The sequence below is a fragment of the Pieris rapae genome, chromosome 15 (genome assembly GCF_905147795.1).
Source record: "Pieris rapae chromosome 15, ilPieRapa1.1, whole genome shotgun sequence".
NCBI lineage: Eukaryota > Metazoa > Arthropoda > Insecta > Lepidoptera > Pieridae > Pieris > Pieris rapae.
Genome location: NC_059523.1, coordinates 6,554,005 through 6,574,010, shown reverse-complemented (window position 1 = coordinate 6,574,010; position 20,006 = coordinate 6,554,005). Strand labels below are relative to the sequence as shown.

The 20,006-nt window shown below is 33.7% G+C and overlaps 1 protein-coding gene and 1 long non-coding RNA gene across 3 annotated transcripts in view; both read right to left on the bottom strand.

Moving 5' to 3' along the window:
• Positions 1-20,006, bottom strand: part of LOC110996747 (cadherin-23) — a 43,184-nt gene that overhangs the window by 1,911 nt on the left and 21,267 nt on the right. For both annotated transcript variants that reach the window (XM_022264571.2, XM_022264572.2), the window contains exons 11-28: positions 19,532-19,694; positions 18,423-18,580; positions 17,687-17,842; positions 16,983-17,162; positions 16,501-16,635; positions 15,665-15,849; positions 15,120-15,379; positions 14,784-14,947; positions 13,799-13,966; positions 12,923-13,080; positions 11,958-12,139; positions 6,662-6,891; positions 6,061-6,234; positions 5,482-5,762; positions 4,675-4,912; positions 1,525-1,710; positions 982-1,317; positions 150-345 (exon numbers count right to left, since the gene is read on the bottom strand). In XM_022264571.2, the coding sequence (XP_022120263.2) occupies positions 150-345; positions 982-1,317; positions 1,525-1,710; positions 4,675-4,912; positions 5,482-5,762; positions 6,061-6,234; positions 6,662-6,891; positions 11,958-12,139; positions 12,923-13,080; positions 13,799-13,966; positions 14,784-14,947; positions 15,120-15,379; positions 15,665-15,849; positions 16,501-16,635; positions 16,983-17,162; positions 17,687-17,842; positions 18,423-18,580; positions 19,532-19,694 (3,550 nt within the window). The remainder of the gene's footprint in view (positions 1-149; positions 346-981; positions 1,318-1,524; positions 1,711-4,674; positions 4,913-5,481; positions 5,763-6,060; positions 6,235-6,661; positions 6,892-11,957; positions 12,140-12,922; positions 13,081-13,798; positions 13,967-14,783; positions 14,948-15,119; positions 15,380-15,664; positions 15,850-16,500; positions 16,636-16,982; positions 17,163-17,686; positions 17,843-18,422; positions 18,581-19,531; positions 19,695-20,006) is intronic.
• LOC123689812 lies at positions 7,359-8,299 on the bottom strand. The gene is made up of 2 exons (XR_006750695.1): positions 8,047-8,299; positions 7,359-7,983 (listed from the first exon to the last, which is right to left on the bottom strand). It is a non-coding gene; the product is annotated as an uncharacterized LOC123689812 (long non-coding RNA).

The following is a 20,006-nucleotide window of genomic DNA, read 5'->3' as shown; positions in this document are numbered from 1 at the left end:
AAAATACAAGATGTAATTAAATTATACATATTACGGAATTTATAATTAAGTTTGCTATGGAAGAGCTGGGAACCCTGACACAGGTACTGCGATAATTGCTAGTACAGTAAAACATTTTGAACTACATCCAACGAATTTTAAAAACTCACAATACGCAGTCGCCGTGGCAGCCTTGAGCTTCCTCGTATAATCAGCTCGTTGTGAGAGACACGTCATGATTGCCAATACAAGAGCAGCGGCTAGAAGGACAGTGCTCCATACAAGCCAGTAGATCGTATTGTGGCCAGCTGCTACAGCTGTCAGGGGCTGGAAATCTGCCGGTTGGGTGTCTAGTACGTTGAAATCCTGCAATGTTTTCATTAACTTTAGGAACCAGAAAACCAGAGATCTGAAGAGGCAAATTTTAGAAAAAATAATTAAATTACAAAATGTGCAATGTTTAAAATCGATTGATTGAACAATAACTATTGCATGTGCTAGATGTACAACACGCGTAAGTGCATAAGTTAATGTGAGGGTGCATATGATTGAATGCGTGAGTGTGTGGGTGCATGTGAGTGAATGAGTGAGTGTGTGGGTTCAATTGAGCGAATGAGTGGGTGGGATGGGCATGTGAATGAATAACTGTCATGTGTAACTAACTCGTTAGGTCTCAGGAGCACCTTCAACTCTGCGTAAGGCGTGTTCATAAATCAGATTTTAAACAGTTTTTAGATTGCTGAAAATAAGTAAGGTAGAGTGCACTTGTGTACGCCTACTTATTTCCGTTATAAAATCCATATACAACCATTTTTTTATATGATAAGCGAGCCTACGGGACGACAAAAAAGGGCAGCCATCGGATCTATTGGACACCCTTTTCGTATTGCCAGCATTCGAGCGAGACGGATACTCTTTCTTTAAACATTGGGATATCTCCACCGGGAGTCGATTCTACATTGATGCGATCATATCAAATACACTTACTAGACAACGACTTACCTTAAACAACTCATCCAATTGTTCAATATTCTTATCCACCAAGCGAAGCACCTGCTCCACCTCCAATACCGAATGGTCATCACCATTCACGAGATGCAGGTACAGGTCAGTCTTAGTATTATCCACTGAGCCGTCTTTATTCTCGTGTACCCTCAAATCGTCGATGTTGACGACTGACTGCGTCACAAGCGCTAAATGTTCGCGGAATATGTTCATTCGGTCACGGACCTCTGACGGGTGCGCACGTAAAACGAAACGCACGCGTTGGTCTTCGCGCAATAAATAAATGAACACGTGCGCTTCGTCTGATAGGCCGTCTGTGTCGTTTGCTAATATCTGTAATTTTTGATCTATTTTATTTTCTAGTCTGTTTTATTCAGATGATCTTAAAAGTCTATCTAACAATGCAAAAATAATTATATAGTATGATTTGCAAAGTATCATCCTGCCTTAAGGACGAAGGAAGAGCAGCATCTTCCTTCCTCCACAAACTAACATTATCATATAAATTCTTAAAAATATCAACATAATTATATTATTTACCTTGAAGTCAAAGTACCCCTTCATCCCCTTTTGTGGGTCAAAGTTAAGGGACACAGCTCCCGTATCCACATTTACTAGGAACGGTGAAACTGATAGTTTTTCCAAACCTTCGGTTAGAGTTTCCTTTACTTTACCGACGAGATAATAATTGACCTTAGCATTCTCTGCTTCATCTAAATCTGTTGCCTGAAATATATATATATATATATATATATATATATATATATATGTACTCTTAATATATAAAATCTTTATATTCACAAAAACGTGTTTGATATTTTGTTTTCTACGAGCCTTACCTTAATTATGTTAAATTAGATTTATAAATTGAAATTTACTTCAGCTTTTTTCGTTAGTCAATCATTCGTGTTCAATTCCTACGTCGCGCTATTACCATATTAGGCGACATTCTTAATAATTTAGTTGTTTATGTGAGTTTTTACAATATTCATAGATTTCAAGTCTATGAATCTATAGATATCTAAAGATTTTGACTTGAAAAACGATGTCTGACGACTAATTTGTTTGACGCAGGCGCAATTGACTATCTACAGAGTATAATATCAAAGTACCGATAGCATATATAAAAAGAAGAAAATAACTGTAGCAATTCATGCCGATAAAATAATGAAAATTTTATCTTTATCCCTTGTTATTTTGAAAATAATAAATACGATACGATAATTTTACCTTAAAAAAAAAATTAATCGATATTTTATACCGCATTTACATTCAGCCGTAGAGGGCAGGGAAGTGGGCAGGACGAGTGTTTAAACGCAAAACTAACGACGAATTATTCTAGCATAATATATTTTATATAATACTTGCGACCCGCCCCGGCTTCGCACGGGTGCAATGCTGATACTAAATACACTACAGAAAATCTGTGAACGCTGTATTTAAAAATGTGGGTTATAGTTATGTTATCTATATATATACATAAGAGATAGACATATACCATCACGGACTATTCTGTAGACCTTTTCAATGTGTACAATACTTAGTACATTATTTTGATAAAACTCGTAGGGTTCAGCCTGCGTTTGCAATGTAAGCGGAAAAAATGTAATTATTTACGACATCACACAGAAACCTCAAAAATAACAGTACTTCTCCACTATTTAATGGATGTCATTATACATATAAACCTTCCTCTTGAATCACTCTATCTATTAAAAAAACCGCATCAAAATCCGTTGCGTATTTGCAAAGATTTAAGCATACAAAGGGACATAGGGACAGAGAAAGCGACTTTGTTTTATAATATGTAGTGATATTATCTATATATATAAAAGAAAGTCGTGTTAGTTACACCACTTATAACTCAAGAACGAAAGAACAGATTTGAGTGAAAATTGGTATGGAGGTAGCTTAGAGCCAGGAGACGGACATAGGATACTTTTTATCCCGTTCGACAGCGTTCCCGTGGGACTTGACATGAAACGTCAGTCACTATAAAAAGTGGTATAACAAATAAGAATCAGACTTGGAATAATAAAACGCAAATGATAGCTATGTAATTGACGTATAATGACAGCTATGTAATGACGTATATATGACAATTTGATATTTGTAAGAAATCAATATTCAAAATATTTCTATTAAATAAATACGTTTAATTATTTTTACAATTTACAATTTAATTATAATGATAGTGCTATTGCCCATTCGTATAAACAGTGAAGAGAACTATAAAACTCGGTATTGTCGTATGTATACAGTTCATCCAAAGAATGATGAATGTTTCTATTTGTTGTTGTTGTCGAATGACGCATTTAATCGAGTATTGGAACGGGAACGTGAATATGATCACCAGGAATTAGATTTAGTAGTTCAAACGAATGTACCCCTGTTGAAATACCAACAAAAGGAAGTTTATGATACTTTAATGAAGGCAAACGATGATGAAAATGGTGGTTTATATTTCCTAGATGCCCTTGGTGGAACTGGCAAGACATTCCTCATGTCATTAGTTTTAGCAACTGTTCGGGCGAGATCCAACATAGCGGTTGCAGTTGCTTCTTCTGAAATAGCAGCCACATTGTAAGAAGGATGCCGTACGGCTCATTCAGAATTAAAATTACCGTTAAATCTTCAAACTATTGGAGAACCAACGTGTAATATTGCAAAACACTCAGCAATGGCCAAAGTTTTAGCGGCATCGAAAATCATCATCTGGGACGAATGCACAATGGCGCATAAACGTGCATTGGAAGCACTTAACCGAACATTAAAAGATTTACGCAATGAATCGAGATGTTTTGGAGGAGCAATGATTTTACTGTCTGGCGATTTCCGCCAAATACTGCCAGTAATTCCAAGATCTACGGCTGTCGACGAAATAAACGCTTGCCTCAAATCGTCAAATCTATGGCGCTATGTGACGAAACTGCAGCTGACAACAAACATGAGAGTTACATTGCTTACTGATAAAAAAGAAGAAAAAGAATAAAGATGTAGATGACCTGAACTACATAATGGTATGCGTTTGGTGGTTAGAAAATTGAAGAACAATGTAATTTACGCTACGATAATGATAGGAAAATTCAAAGGTGAGGAAGTTCTTATTCCGAGGATCCCGATGATCCCAACCGATATGCCGTTTGAATTTAAAAGACTTCAATTTCCGATACGTCTTGCATTTGCCATGACCATCAACAAATCACAAGGCCAATCCTTAAAAGTTTGTGGTTTAAATCTAGAACATTCATGTTTTTCCCATGGTCAATTATACGTGGCATGTTCACGGGTCGGAAGACCATCAGCGTTGTTTGTTTTTGCGCCTGATAATAAAACAAAAAATGAAAAAATGTGTATCACAAGGTACTTAAGTGAAGAGCAACCTATGTACTAAAATACAGAAATAATAATGAATGATTAATGTAGGTATTTAATTTTTTTGTATTTTTTCCAATAAAAAAACCCAAACTGCTTATTTATTGCCATTAAGGCGGAACAAAGTTCGCCGGGTCAGCTAGTATAGTATAATATAGTCTAAGTCGTCCACTTCCCTGCTCACTACGGCTGAATGTTAATGTGGCAATATTCTTCAATTGATGTTTCACAGTCACACTATTTTTTATTTTATATAAATGAGAGAAACTAAATGTATTCAATATAAGCGATAGTTAAAAGATTTGTGTGACTAACCTTGACATACATAAACTCGATACCGAAATCGGCTTCCGTGGTGATTCCTCCCGTGAATATTTTACTCATAAATTTAGGAGAATTATCATTAACATCATTCACATATATATGTACGGTCAATGTACTGCCCGCGTCTGTCTGCGCGTTATATTTGGGTTCGTTCAAGCAGTCCTCTGACGCGAATACTGTGAGGGTATAGTTCGATTTTTGCTCTCTATCTAGCGGTTTTGAGGCTAACCTGAAATAGCAATTTCTATTTTATATATTTTAACGCGAACCCAATAATTAATCCACAATCTCAGATCGAAAACTAAGTGTTTAAAAAAATACTTGTATTATTTTGAATTCCAGAAAAAAGGTATCATATAAAATATCTTAAGGATGGCGCCGTTTGGGAAATTTTTAGTATTGAGGGTGAAGAGAGATTTAGATTCGAGATTTAGTGATCATGAATACCGTACGTTAAAACTTACGTACCGTACGTCGTAATACATTGAAATACGGGCGTCAAAGACTATTTCTGTTTCTATTAATTGTGTGTGATCTGAAGTAAGTAAATTATTCAATAAAAACCTTTTATCATAAATCAACACCAGATATAAATAATATTTTAACATCCAGATGCATTTTCCTTGAAATTCCTAAATTTTTAGGTTTTCCCTCTAAATTCGTTGAGTCAGCTATTCTATTCAATAGAGTTACGTAAATAAGTTCGTGTTAAAAACAGTTAAAACTGCTTGAATATGCAGTAATCAAAACATTTTAAGATCCTTTTCGCTATTGAACTTTTATATGTAAAAAACATACCTGTATGTACTCCTATCCAACTGAAACATGGCATCCCCATCACCTTCAACAATATAATAACAAACTGGCAACACTGGTTCATCTCCCCTATCGATTTCATCTCTGTCTATAACTCGGGGTAATATTGTGCTGTAGTTGGCAACATTTTCTGTTATATTAATGTATGCGTGTTTGTATGGGAACCTTGGCTTGTAGTTATCTACGTTCTGTACGTATATTGTCAGATCAATTTCCGAACTTAGCGGAGTTGGTAGACCTAGATCATATGCTTCTATTCTAAGCTAAAAAAATAATTTAACTCATGATTTAAATAAGGTTTTAAAATTCAGCAGTAAAAAGTAATAATATTATATATATATAGAGATAGAATATATTGTTGTATTTATTCTATCTCTCTTGAAAGCTCAGCGTGATATATATGTCGCAGTAAAGTAGTTAAATCAGAGAATAAATTGAATCTCTAGACAGTTAATTAAAGATCGATATTCAATCAAGTGCGTCAAGATTACTGCGACATATACAATACTTTTCATGGCCAAACAATTATCCTAAATATTCATATTAATAATTTTAACATACCTGATAAACTGACTGTTTGTCTCTGTCAAGCGGCAGAACAGTCTTTAAGGAGCCGGTACTAGGATGTATTGAGAAGGTGGGATCTCGTCTCATGCGATATCGCACAGCCCCGTTTGGGCCAATATCAGAATCTATGGCCTTTACTGTTACAACTATTGTACCGATTGTTGCGTTCTGTGGAAAACCGATTACCGATTTTAAAGACTATTATAATTTTTAGTGCTTTTGAGTAATCTTTATTAGCAAACTTTACTATTGAAGGTTAGTAGTATATTTTTTGTTTAAACGTCAAATATCTATATATTGTGTCTAAAAGTACGCGCTATAATGTTGACAAAACTAGATTAAAAGTATTGACTGGAAGGAATATGGACTATTTATGACAATAACTGCGAGGCATCAGTATTTGTCAAACGATTATAATTATGAAATACTATTTGACAGTATGAAAATAAATATGTGTGTACTTATGATAGAAATCTTTTCAAAAATTTTATTCTACGTTTTTTAGAAAAAACGACACTAACAATAGAAAAAATATGTGCTTTGAGTTTTGTTATGTTTTAAAGATGTGTAATTTGAACTAACGGAAAACATTTACCTCTGGAACTTTGATAGTAATATTATTCGGTGGATGCACAAACATCGGTGCATGGTCATTATAATCTGTGACACACAGTCTCAGTTCGCCTCTAACTGAATTCGGCGGAATGCCCAAATCCCTCGCTTCCACCAAAAGACTGTAGTTCCCAAATCTATCTTTTAAAGACTGTTTTGCGAACAAACGACCTGTATTCGCATCACCACCGACTTGCTCGAAACGGAAGAGATCTAGAATGTAATATAAATAAAAAAATAAATTAAATATAATTTTATGTTACCTCTATTTTGACACTCGGCATTCCAAACCTCGTCATAATAAGTACAAATTTAAACGCACGGAATTATACTGCAAAAATTGTTCTTACAAGCCAAATGCCCAACTCTCGGCGTTATTTACTTTAATATTTTAATAATTAATGAATTATATTTACTAAATTAGTAGTGTCAAATAATGTTCTTTTTCTTATAGGGCCATCTCCTTGCGAAGGTTTAACCAAACCATTTTCTAAGGTTATTCAACTAAGATGGTAATGTTCCTCTTACACAAAGGGGATTTAATATACGTCGCAGATTCAACGCGATTAAAAATTACAAAATTTGTGTCTGTGATAGTATATATGGGCGCCAATTAATATAAAATCATGTTAATAATATTTAGATTGATTTTTATATAACTTTAGAAACTTTCAAAGTAAATTCTAAACACATTATTCTGTGTAATAATTACCATGTTTATATTTGTAAATAACGCCATCTGTCGACGAACGTTGTTATTATTAATGGTCGTTTTGTTATTCTAAACACATTATTCTGTGTAATAATTACCATGTTTATATTTGTAAATAACGCCATCTGTCGACGAACTTTGTTATTATTAATGGTCGTTTTGTTATTAAAATAAATTGTAAAGTAAAGTAATTTGTGTAAAATAAATCATTTGGAATTATGTAAAATTCATTATAATATTAATGTTGATTTTTAAACTATATTTCGTAATTAATTGTACAGTAATTTTGATTACATGAATTTACAGTTGTTAAACGTTAAAATTTAAAACGACAGTTGGTTTGTATAAATAAGATGGCAGCTCGCATTTTGAGTTAGTTATTGTGCTAAAATCGTGTGATAAATAAATCAAGTGATACTAGTTGTGTGTTTTCATTATAATGGAGTCTGGACGTGATAATTATGGCGGAACGCCGACAGCAGCGGTGGGATCACATCCCCAAGAGACTTCGGACTCTTCAAACGACACGACCTTCACTATGGAACAAGTGATGGGTCTCTTGACCTCCATTACGAAGACTGCCGCGACAAGCGCTGTGAAAGCAACACTATCAGCAGATGATGCAACCCTCCGACGGCACCATGACTTCTACCTACCTCCGTTTAACCCTGATGAGAGATCGCACGACATCAGGGACTGGTGCGCTAACGTAGACGAAACTATCACGAAGCTGATGGTCCCTCCACATGAAGCTCGAATGAAGGCCATTTTGCAGTTAAGAGGACGAGCCAAAACATGGGCTGACACCTGGTCTCTGCATTCAACCACCTGGGAGCAAGTGAAGGAGGAGCTGATCCATACGTTTGGCAACGAATTTCGGTACGCAGATGACGTGCAGAAATGGCGCAACTACACTTCGGACCAAGCAAGCCGTTACGCAGAGTATGCTAATAATGGCACGGACGCTTTTTAAGAGGATTCGACCATATGCTACCGACGCCGAGGTAATGGTTGCGGTGATCACAGGTATTTACCCTGAGTTTTTTCGATCTGAGTAACTGAGAATTACCTCTGATTCACTAAATAAATTCTTATCAGTTCTTATAATATTTCGTAGGCGTAAAATCGAAAGTAGAGTAAATATAATGATATTACAAAGATCCCGTGTTATAGTATCTTCAAAAGATCAATTCGTTCGTTTCACTTTCTTAAACCGGGTCGTTTGTCGTTGTCGCGTTACCGGGACTGCAAAGTGAGAAATCCGTCTAAGCATAACGTTATTTCGTCATAATTCAGTAACAATAATACCGGTTTTCATGGCACAGTTTATTAAATGAGATTTCTGCCGTTGTGTGGGTCATCTAGAGTAAAATTGCTACTACCGTCAAAATGACGAATGTAACTCGCTAAATTAAACTATTAAGTATTGTTCATTTATTAAACTTACTACAACAAAATATGTAATTAATTGTTCAAAGAAAGGTATAAGACTTTTTAAAACTATTAAAATTGTCAATTAATTCGAGAAAGTCATAATAAGATATGAATTTTATGAATCGAGAAAAAGAACGGGACGAACCAACTTTGCGTTGATCTTTGCGTGTTGAATTCAAGTGCGGTTAGAGATATTAGCAGACCAAATTTAGAGATTAGGCAGAGCCCGATATTACAGATGCTTAGATATAGAATCTGGCTTTCACGGAATTCCCTAATCAGATGACACTATTAAAAAAAAAACAGCTTTTGTGTTTAATATTTACGTATGTCTTTCGGTAAATTTATGTATTTTTACTTTTCGTCATCGCTGAAAGTGAAAAGAGAATTTTATATCGGTCATTATAAACATTCTCTAATATTTTGCACATAGTGCAAAGTAAAATCCAAATCAAAGTTGTAAATATAAATTTGAACATTCAAATATTTGGAGACGTTAACTGCTCACAAAAAAAAAAAAATTAAATTTGATTTGAGTGGTTTAGTTACTAATTCTTTTTGGGAAAAGGGATTCTCTTCTTTAATATAAAATCCCAGATGCTCTTGTATCTGTCTTTTAATAAATTTGGGAAATGTATTAAAAAGAGGAGCTGTGTAAAAAGGCTTACTATAAAGTCAGCGATTGTCTAGTTGATGAAAGGGCCTAGGACTAGTGCTGGGCAAGCTACTTCTAATTAATTTGCTATGAGCGTTGTAGTATTGTTTGATGACTTATTTTATTTTAAAAATTACCGAGAGTTTTTTACGTCGGCTTTTTCTCTCGGCCTACACCCTGTCTTCTTTGCCAATGAGTAGGGATGCCTACGGGATCGAATTTGGTGACGTGGAAAATGTGATACCTTGACGATCTTATGTTCCAAAATAAACGTGTTTTATTTTAATTTTATTCATAGTTGTCATGACAAATATCAACTTTGTATGAATACTCAATCCAAAACGCTTTCTCTTCAGCTCAGTTACATTCTACACATCAAAATGCAGTGATTTTTGTCTACCGTACGTTGCGTATTCGTTCTACCCACTTTTCGTTCTTATTCTATTATGCTGGGTTTGGCCCATTACTAAAAACTTAAGTGTGCATTTTATATCAACCATCATAAGCGAAACATTCCATACGTTACAGATATGAGTAATTAAGATTTGAATTTAAGTTGTAAATGTAACTGTAAAAGTAATTGTAAAATTAAACCTTCTAATATTTTTGACGAACATCAGGTGCATGAATGTAATTTGATGTGAATAACTAATGTGATAATAGTGTGATGACAAAAAAATATATATCAAGTATTTTGTGATACCATTTTACTGTGGGTTTTAATTTTTAATATATCTTTTTTTAAAGAGAACGGGTATCGGTATATTCTGTCATTAGACTGCTTTTGAGAAGAACTGCTTTATAATTCTTAGTCTAGATGTCAGCAGGCCGAGGCGGTTTACATGTTGTGGTTGGTTGAGTAACCAATTGGAGCAATTCTTTGAACGCCATGAGTTTATACTTCAGTCGAATTGACCGTATCGGCGGAAGATTTGTCGGAGAGTTTTATGTGAGGAGGCCTCGACCTCTTCTACTGACGTTTTTGGATCTAGGTAATTGCATTGAATTACTGAATAACTAATCTAATTAAAGGTAATAATTATTTTATGTATATGCATTGACATGTTTATGAAAAAATAAAAATGTGTTTTACCTATCCAATATCCTTCCTAAAACGCTGGCTGGCCACCATGCGTATCCTTGATCCTGGTCTTGTTGGCTGAACCCAGGATGGGTGATGCCTTGTGTGGGCTAGATCTCTAAATGAGTGATGCCTTGTGTGTGGGCTAGATCTCTAAATGAGTGATGCCTTGTGTGTGGGCTAGATCTCGTAATGAGTGATGCCTTATATGTTGGCTAGATCTCGTGATGAGTGATGCCTTATATGTTGGCTAGATCTCGTGATGAGTGATGCCTTATGTGTTGGCTAGATCTCGTGATGAGTGATGCCTTATGTGTTGGCTAGATCTCGTGATGAGCGATGCCTTATGTGTTGGCTAGATCTCGTGATGAGCGATGCCTTATGTGTTGGCTAGATCTCGTGATAAGCGATGCCTTATGTGTTGGCTAGATGTAATGAGTAATGCCTTTATGTGTTGGCTAATTGTAATGATAATTGCCTTGTTTAAATTTGTTACAACCTAAAACAGCGCAAGGGACGCGCTGGAGTCAGTATGGCCGTATGGGCGCCAATTAATATAAAATCATGTTAATAATATTTAGATTGATTTTTATATAACTTTAGAAACTTTCAAAGTAAATTCTAAACACATTATTCTGTGTAATAATTACCATGTTTATATTTGTAAATAACGCCATCTGTCGACGAACGTTGTTATTATTAATGGTCGTTTTGTTATTCTAAACACATTATTCTGTGTAATAATTACCATGTTTATATTTGTAAATAACGCCATCTGTCGACGAACTTTGTTATTATTAATGGTCGTTTTGTTATTAAAATAAATTGTAAAGTAAAGTAATTTGTGTAAAATAAATCATTTGGAATTATGTAAAATTCATTATAATATTAATGTTGATTTTTAAACTATATTTCGTAATTAATTGTACAGTAATTTTGATTACATGAATTTACAGTTGTTAAACGTTAAAATTTAAAACGACAGTTGGTTTGTATAAATAAGATGGCAGCTCGCATTTTGAGTTAGTTATTGTGCTAAAATCGTGTGATAAATAAATCAAGTGATACTAGTTGTGTGTTTTCATTATAATGGAGTCTGGACGTGATAATTATGGCGGAACGCCGACATATATGTATGTACTACCGTCGTCCGACAATAATTTTCGTGATTAATTATTAAGTAATAATACTTAATATTTAAACACAGCCAGTGCAAACGTCCGGCGCAGATGGATTTGTCATTACGATTCCTGTTAAGTTAAATTTTGTTTTGTTCAGAGTATAGCTTTTGATTAAATTCATTGTGTTTGTATTATTTATATAATATGTGTCTGCTTTAATGCAATAAACGTTTCTTTGCAAATTCTAGAAAATATCATTATTAAAAATATAATTACCATGTCCCTTTCCGCCAACCAAATGGAACTGAACTCTCCCATTTGGCAAGTTGTTGTCGTCGGCATCCGTCGCCGATACTGATACAATCGGTTCTCTATGTTTGTGAAATTCACTTATAGTCGTACAGTCGTCTGGTAAATTGAGAACTGGTGCATTATCGTTCACATCTTCCACCGTCACACTGAAACAAAAAGTGTAAGGATATAACTCGATCGTCCTTAAGAATTTTATTGTTCTTCTTGACATATAGATTACGTTTTAACTTTAAATTTTATATTAATACTAGCTGACCCGGCAAACGTTGTTTTGCCATGTTTTTGTGCCAAAAAATTAAAGTTTATAATTAACAAAAAAAAACATAAGGGATGATTGTAGAGGGGTGAAAATTTAGGGTTGCATGTATTTTTGTATGGTGTATCGTAAAAAAATAATAACGTAAAAAATTTAGGGGTGGACCTAACATTTAGGGGAATGAAAAATAGATGTTGTTCGATTCTCAGACCTACCCAATACGCACACAAAATTTCATGAGAATCGGTCGAGCCGTTTCGGAGGAGTTCGGTTACTAAGCCCGTGACACAAGAATTTTATATATAAGAAGTTTTTTATTGTATGACTATTCACTTACTGTAAAAATAGGAAAGGAAAATCTAATCAAATAAGTCGTATTAGTACCTTAAGTATGCATCAATGTATGAGTACGCACATACTTTAAAAATTAACATAAAACATAATAAAAGCATTTAACAATCGTATTCGCTGTGTGCACGCGTTTGTTTGACTATAAATTTGATATCTTATATAATTTATATAGACAACCTTTTTTAATACAAATCGTTTGCTATAAAGACACTTAATCTATGAAAAAAGTAAGAAATTGTATGATAAACCCTTTCTTTTATTTTACTTAAAATATATTAAAAAAACAATAAACGTTTTAGAAAATATATTATTTTCTACTTACACAAGTTGTTTGAATGCGTTTCTGCTTTCGCCACTGAGATAACCGAATTGGTAGTTATCCCACGCCTCAACTACGAGGTTATAGGTCGCTTGGGTCTCTCTATCCAACCATTCAGACACTGTTAGCGCTCCTGTTTCAGCGTTAATTAGGAATTTTCCCTGAAAAATAATGAGCAAAGCTAAGCAAAACTAATGAAGGAAATTTGGCGTCGATAGTGGCTAAAAGCTATCGTAAAATGCAGTAAACGAACCTTCGTGCCAATTTGTTTGATAATTTTAAATTGAAAAGCCTGCTTAAGTTATTGTATATCACAAATCCCTACAATAATAATTCGGTTTCTCAACGATTAAAGATTTAATATTTGGGAGGCATTTTTGGCAAGAAGCTCTGATACATTTTAAATTCGTCAATTAATTTAGGTAACACAATGTACAACAAAAGTGTTTTTTTTTAAATACGTAAATGTCCTATATAATTAAAGAAGATATAGGACATGGTGTAATGGTAGCTTTTATGAACGTCAATAAAAAAATACATTTTAAATGCTTCTAAATTTTCATTTACTGCCAGTTCTCAAATCAAAGGCGTAGAAAGGATGAGACGCACTGGCAATTAATTCTCCTCCACTCTTTTAATAACCAAGTCTTTTTGTTTAACAAAATGTTTGTAAGGAGCTGCATTTAAGTACTTATAAGAAAGGCATGCATTATATAGCATATTTTTGTATTAAAAAAAACATAAGGCTATTTTTGTGCATGACCAGGATTGAATAGCTTAACCACCACTCCTTTTATTTCTACGATTTTCTGTCTCCGCTAAAATTACTTAGGAATAAATTAATTTATTTTAATAATCGTTCGTAAATAGGTTTTTTACCTGCGTCGATACTCGATCGAGTAAATACGTGATCTTCCCATACTCGTTGGAGTCAGCATCGCTGGCTACGATATTTGCGATAACTGTACCGGGCTGAATATCTTCCTTCACACGGTACTCGAATTGCTGTACCTCGAATACTGGATTATTGTCATTCTCATCTAATACCTATAATTTACAAATACACCTCTTTACAAACCAAGCCAACAATCATTTGAATACACACAAGTTAAGTGAGGGCCAGCGGTGAATCCCAAAAAAAATGGATATAATGCTTTAATTAAATTTTACAATAATTGATAACTTAACTAAATATGATAAATAAGTCGGCCCGATATTAGATGCGCGACAATTATCTATATTATACTTAATACTAATGGAAGTTTGACCGGTCCGATATGAGGTGTCCGATCAAAGCTCCTGATAAAGTTGTCCATCTTCTTTTATTACGGTGTTGCATTTACCGGTGGTACCGGTATTAGTTATGCGGGGCAAAAGGAGGGCAATGGATATGTAACACACACACATACTTACAAAGTGCGTACCATACTAAGAAATATTTACAAATAGATAATAAGCGTAACTATATTGAACTTTTAAAGAGAAATGAAGAAGATCTGAAGCTGAAAGCGTTAGAAAATGCCATAGAAGAATGTGCTAACTGCTTTTGTCAGTGGTTCCATTGAATGCGACGATGTGAAGATAGGAACGAAGACTACTTCGACAGTCAACAAGTATTGGCAACTTTCTACATTAAGCCGTTTTTCATTTGATAAACATTTTCAGTGCACCATGGGCACATAAACGCAGTAATAATGTTTGCTTTAACGTGTCATCGTGTTATAATAACGATATTATTTACTTACAAATAGATTGGTAATCATAATAACAAATTGATAATCTATCACTAAATATTGGATGACAGAATTTGGATTAGAGGCCTTTTACAAGAGGAAACAAAATTTATAATAAAATATAACTTTACCTGTATAAACAAATCCACCATCGCATGTCGCGGCGGTATTCCGCCGTCTGTGGCCTTAACTGTCAAATTGATCCAAGGAAATATTTCGTGATCAATTTTGTTTGACACAACAACTTCACCAGATTTTTTGTCTATGTGCACGAGGCCTAATGATGCATTTGTACCTGTTAATACGTTAAGAAAAAAATAGATGTAGTATTCATAATACACATTAACCCGACTTTAAAAATAAATATAAAAAACTAATTTAATAAGTTATTGAACCTTTTTAGTTTTAATTATTTTTAAATTAAAAAAAAATATTAAAAAAAAATTATAATTTGCCTCTTAATTCACCTTCGATAATATAAGTCATAGATCGATTTTTATCCAAATCGTCTGCCAACAGAGTCTCAATATGGGCGCCATTTTTCGAGTTCTCCGGTATAGATGTTTTATAGAATGGTTTCCTGAACTTCGGATTATTATCATTCTGATCCAACACAATGATTGTTAAGGTCGTTGACGCGAGCTGCCTCGGCCCACTTTGTATGGCCGCCATATCTTCTACTGTTAATACTAGTTTTATAAGTTCCACTTTTTCTCTATCAAGAACTCTGAAATGGGTAAAGATTGTTTAATATGTTTTATTACAAAAGGGGGGCAAACAAGCCAACGAAGCGGGCACCCATAAAAACAGTCAGACAGCCCGGTTTCCTCATGATGTTTTTCTTCACCATAGAAGAGAGTGATCAATGCACATAGATAGATAGTTTATTTATGATTATGGGGTTCGAGCCTATGACCTCACTGATGAGACTTACACATGACACTGAAGCTATTAGGTCTATATTGGAAAAACATGGTACAGCTATACAGAGTATTGAAAAATCTTATCATACCTTACAATCCGTAAAGAACCATCTACAGTATTCAAATCCCATAGAGCTAGGAAGTCATAGTCTGTGGGTAGAACTTGTACGCCATCTTCATTACGGGCATAACTGTTTGCTTTGTCTATGGAATATCTTAGTACTGGCTGGTCATCTGGGTCATAAGCTAAAGCGCGGAATATTATTGCGCCAACCTTAAATTAAAAAGTGTAACTTGCTATAGCTCAAAGGCAAAACTTATGTTGTCCATTCACATGTTTTTGTGCACGTTATGTAAAGAATACCCAAATATTTTACAAAAAAGTATCATTAAAAGTTACGCTCGCCAATAAACACTACTTAACTACTACTACTTTCATATTTTTTTCACCAACAAACAGAATTCGATTCACATCTTTAAATTCAAACCACCTTGTTAGTTAACAAACAAGATGGCGGCTTTTTATAAGCTTACATTACTTATAAATTGCCATAGACAATTATTATATATTTTCAATGGGAACTCCAATTGGATTTTTTTAATATTTTATAAAATAAATTCACATATAATTACTCAAAACAAAAAAAAAACAGTGTTGCCATACGCTTCTAGGTCTGGGCCTTAGATTTTAGTATTTGTAACATGATCGTTATGTCTCTGCCACTTCACTTCTGTAACTATGACATGACGTCGACGTCAAAATAGCACGCTAAATCGATCTAGGCAAACGATCTTATAATATAAAACTGTTCACGTATTTTTTAGCTATAGTAGGACTATACATTATATTAGTCTATATTTAAAAATATGGAAATATGGAAAAGATTTCTGTATAATTCTTGTAAATAATTAATGATTGTAATACCTGCATATTCTCCATGACTTGTATAGTCCCCGGTTCAAGTAAAACTGGTGCCTTATTATTAACATCAACTATTGTTATGTTCACGAGAACCGCAGCACTTAATTGTTGGTCACCGATACCGCCGTCCAATGCCACCTATTATGTTTTTAAAACGTAACGAAAATATGTTGAATTTTGTTATAAAGCTGACTAACAAAAGACTAATTTATAACTTTAAATAAATATATTTAAACAGTGAGTATGAACAAAAATCAGAATTATATTTGAAGACGAAGAATATTTTATAAATAAAACAGTAAGATGTCAATTATGCATTTGGACGCAAAACGTGATTTATACTGATATGTATTCTGAAAAACTTGACAATTCAATTCTAAGTACAACATTTAAAACAATATTTAGTCGCAAAATTAAGATACACTCAAAAAACTACATTTTTGTAGTATGAATTTAACATTAATTTGAATATTAAAAATACCTACCACTGTAAGCGTATATCGCGTGACTTTAGGATCAGTTTTATCTGGATCCAGACTAGAGCCATTAGACACAGATATGACTCCAGTGCGTGAGTCAATGACAAATTTGTCACTAGCCCCACGTTGTATGCGATACACGATTCGGTTATTTGGTGATGAACCGTCGTTGTCGCGAGCCTTAACCTGTAAACCATATAAAAATCGGTAAGAAACAATGGTTAAGGATGTTGTAGCGATCTTCCGTATACTATATTCACAATAACTAAATTACTATTTCGTCTCTTTCTGCCACACAGTGAATATGGCTGTGATGAAAAGAGATAGATAAATATTATAGTTACAATGGCGCAATTACTGTTAGATTTTTATGAATATGAGAGTATAATTAAAGTTGATATAAAACGTATACTAACAAATAGTAGCGTGATTGTTTCAATAATTACGTTTTCGTAACAATAGTAACCATGGCAACGAACCCGTTAGTCTTGGTTCTATAATAAGGTTATAGATGTCCATTATAATGTTTTATCAATAGTTTAACGGTTAATATTGTTCTCGGTTTTTCTTAGTAAATTATTTATTTATTGTTTAAATTACACGAATTAAAATAATTGCTTACAAATGAATTACTGAAACAACATGGTATATAGTATAGTTTTTATTTTAAGGTCATGAATATAACTAATCTTTATAGATGGTTTAAATACCTCAATAACACTAGTGCCACCGGGCATGTCTTCGGGTATGGCTCGTTTGTACATCATTTGAGTGAAGGCAGGTGCGTGATCGTTTACGTCTTGTACGTATATCGTCACGGGCGCGGTCGACGATAATGGCGGCGATCCGAAATCACGTGCACGGACCTAGATATTTTAATAATACATAAAAAAAATATAACATATATATATATATTATATTACTAGCTGACCCGGCAAACGTTGTTTTGCCATGTTTTTGTGCCAAAAAATTAAAGTTTATTATTAACAAACAAAACATAAGGGATGATTGGTAGAGGGGTGAAAATTTAGGGTTGCATGTATTTTTGTATGGTGTATCGTAAAAAAATAAAAACGAAAAATTTTGTCTAAAAAATAAATAAAAAAATTTAGGGGTGGACCACCCTTAACATTTAGGAGGATGAAAAATAGATGTTCGATTCTCAGATCTACCCAATACGCACACAAAATTTCATGAGAATCGGTCGAGCCGTTTCGGAGGAGTTCGGTTACTAACCCCGTGACACAAGAATTTTATATATAAAAGATTATTATTGATTATTGCTATTGGTCATATGTGCACAGACAGAAAGTTAATTGGGGATCGAACCAACGACATCAGAGATGAGAGTCGCACGTTGAAGTCACGAAGCCAACACTGCTACAAAGGTTTAAATATGTTACTAATTTTTTTCTAAAATATCAAGGTCAAATATGAATCTCTTACAGTTAAATGTATTGGTCGTATGTTAGTGTTATCTCCTGGTATGAGCTCAAAATCGAGTCCTGTGACGGGTGTGATGATGCCCAAATTTGGGTCTATTGAGAAGTTGCTTTTGTAGTCTCCACCTACTATTGCGTACTCTATGTGACTGTTTTTCGTTCCTAAAATTTATACATACTAAAATTTCTTATAAATTAAATTATGTACTGGACTTAAATATATGCCACAAATGCTAGCCACAAATTAATATCTATAATCTATATGTTTCAATTTTATAAGTTTTTTTTGTGTGAAGGTGCAAGGTATGCAGGTTGACATAATAAATTTTAAATTTTCTAACAAACAACTTGAATATTTGCTTTTTTGTATGGGTAATTTATTATTTTTGAAGTGAAACTTCTTTAGAATCGTTGTGATTTCAAACCGGATGCAACGAAAAAGCGACAGTAAAAAGAGACAGAAACATTAATTCATATGATTTAACGTGGGAGAAAATGAGATAGATAAACTTCTTTCGAATCGTCGTGATTTCAATCCGGATGCAGCGGTAAAGAGAGACAGAAACATCAATTCATCATATGATTTAACGTGGGAGAAAATGAGATAGGAGGCATTATACAGCCTCTATTTACTGCCGCTTTTTTTTTGATCGAATTTCAAACTTTCGTTGTTTTAGTTTTTGTCAAATTAAAGATTTATATTAAACTTATAAATTAAAATGTATAATTAAAATATACTGTTTTTAAAGAACACACACATTTAGATAGTGGAAAATGATTAATTTATATTTGTTTTTGAAGGTTTCACTTCTACCATGTATGAATTGCACAAATGTTTTTTATTAAAGATGAAATGTTATATAATAATCACAAATCTGTAATTTTTTTACTTTGATAAAGGCTTTTCTTTTGTTCCAAAATAGAACTAGATGCTCAAAAAGAACCAAAAAAATACGTAATCTAATAGTTTTAATTATTTTCGTTTAGTTCGTTGTAAGTTCTTTCGTTTAACTACGTAATATTTTTTGGTACTATATTTCCTCAATTAAGTTATTTATCGTTAAAATTAAAATATTCGTGGAATTAATTTAATAATTTTTATTTAATACTTACCATTTAAATCCAAATCCCTAGCTTCCAAAACCAACGGATTCTCAAACTGAAGTTCATTCTCGAGCAATCTTGCTTCATATTTGTTTGCCAAAAACATTGGTGCATTGTCATTTACATCATCTACATTTATTATGAGCTGTGCAGTGTTTCTATTGCCTTTACCCTAAAAAATATTAAATAAATCAAATAATCTCACAAAAAAGGTTTTACTTGTTATAGATAAGAAGACAATTGTTTTTGGCCGGAAGTTAAACGGCGCTGTTAAGTTAAAAGGCTATACAGCCTTGGGCAGAAGTGGGCAAGACATGTTGTCCGGCTAACTTTTTTTTTATAGAACAGGAGGCAAACGGGCAGGAGGCTCATCTGATGTTAAGTGATACCGCCGCCCATGGAGACTCTCGATGTTAGAGGGCTCGCGAGTGCGTTGCCGGCCTTTTGAGAATTTGTACGCTCTTTATTGATATTGAGTTCAAAT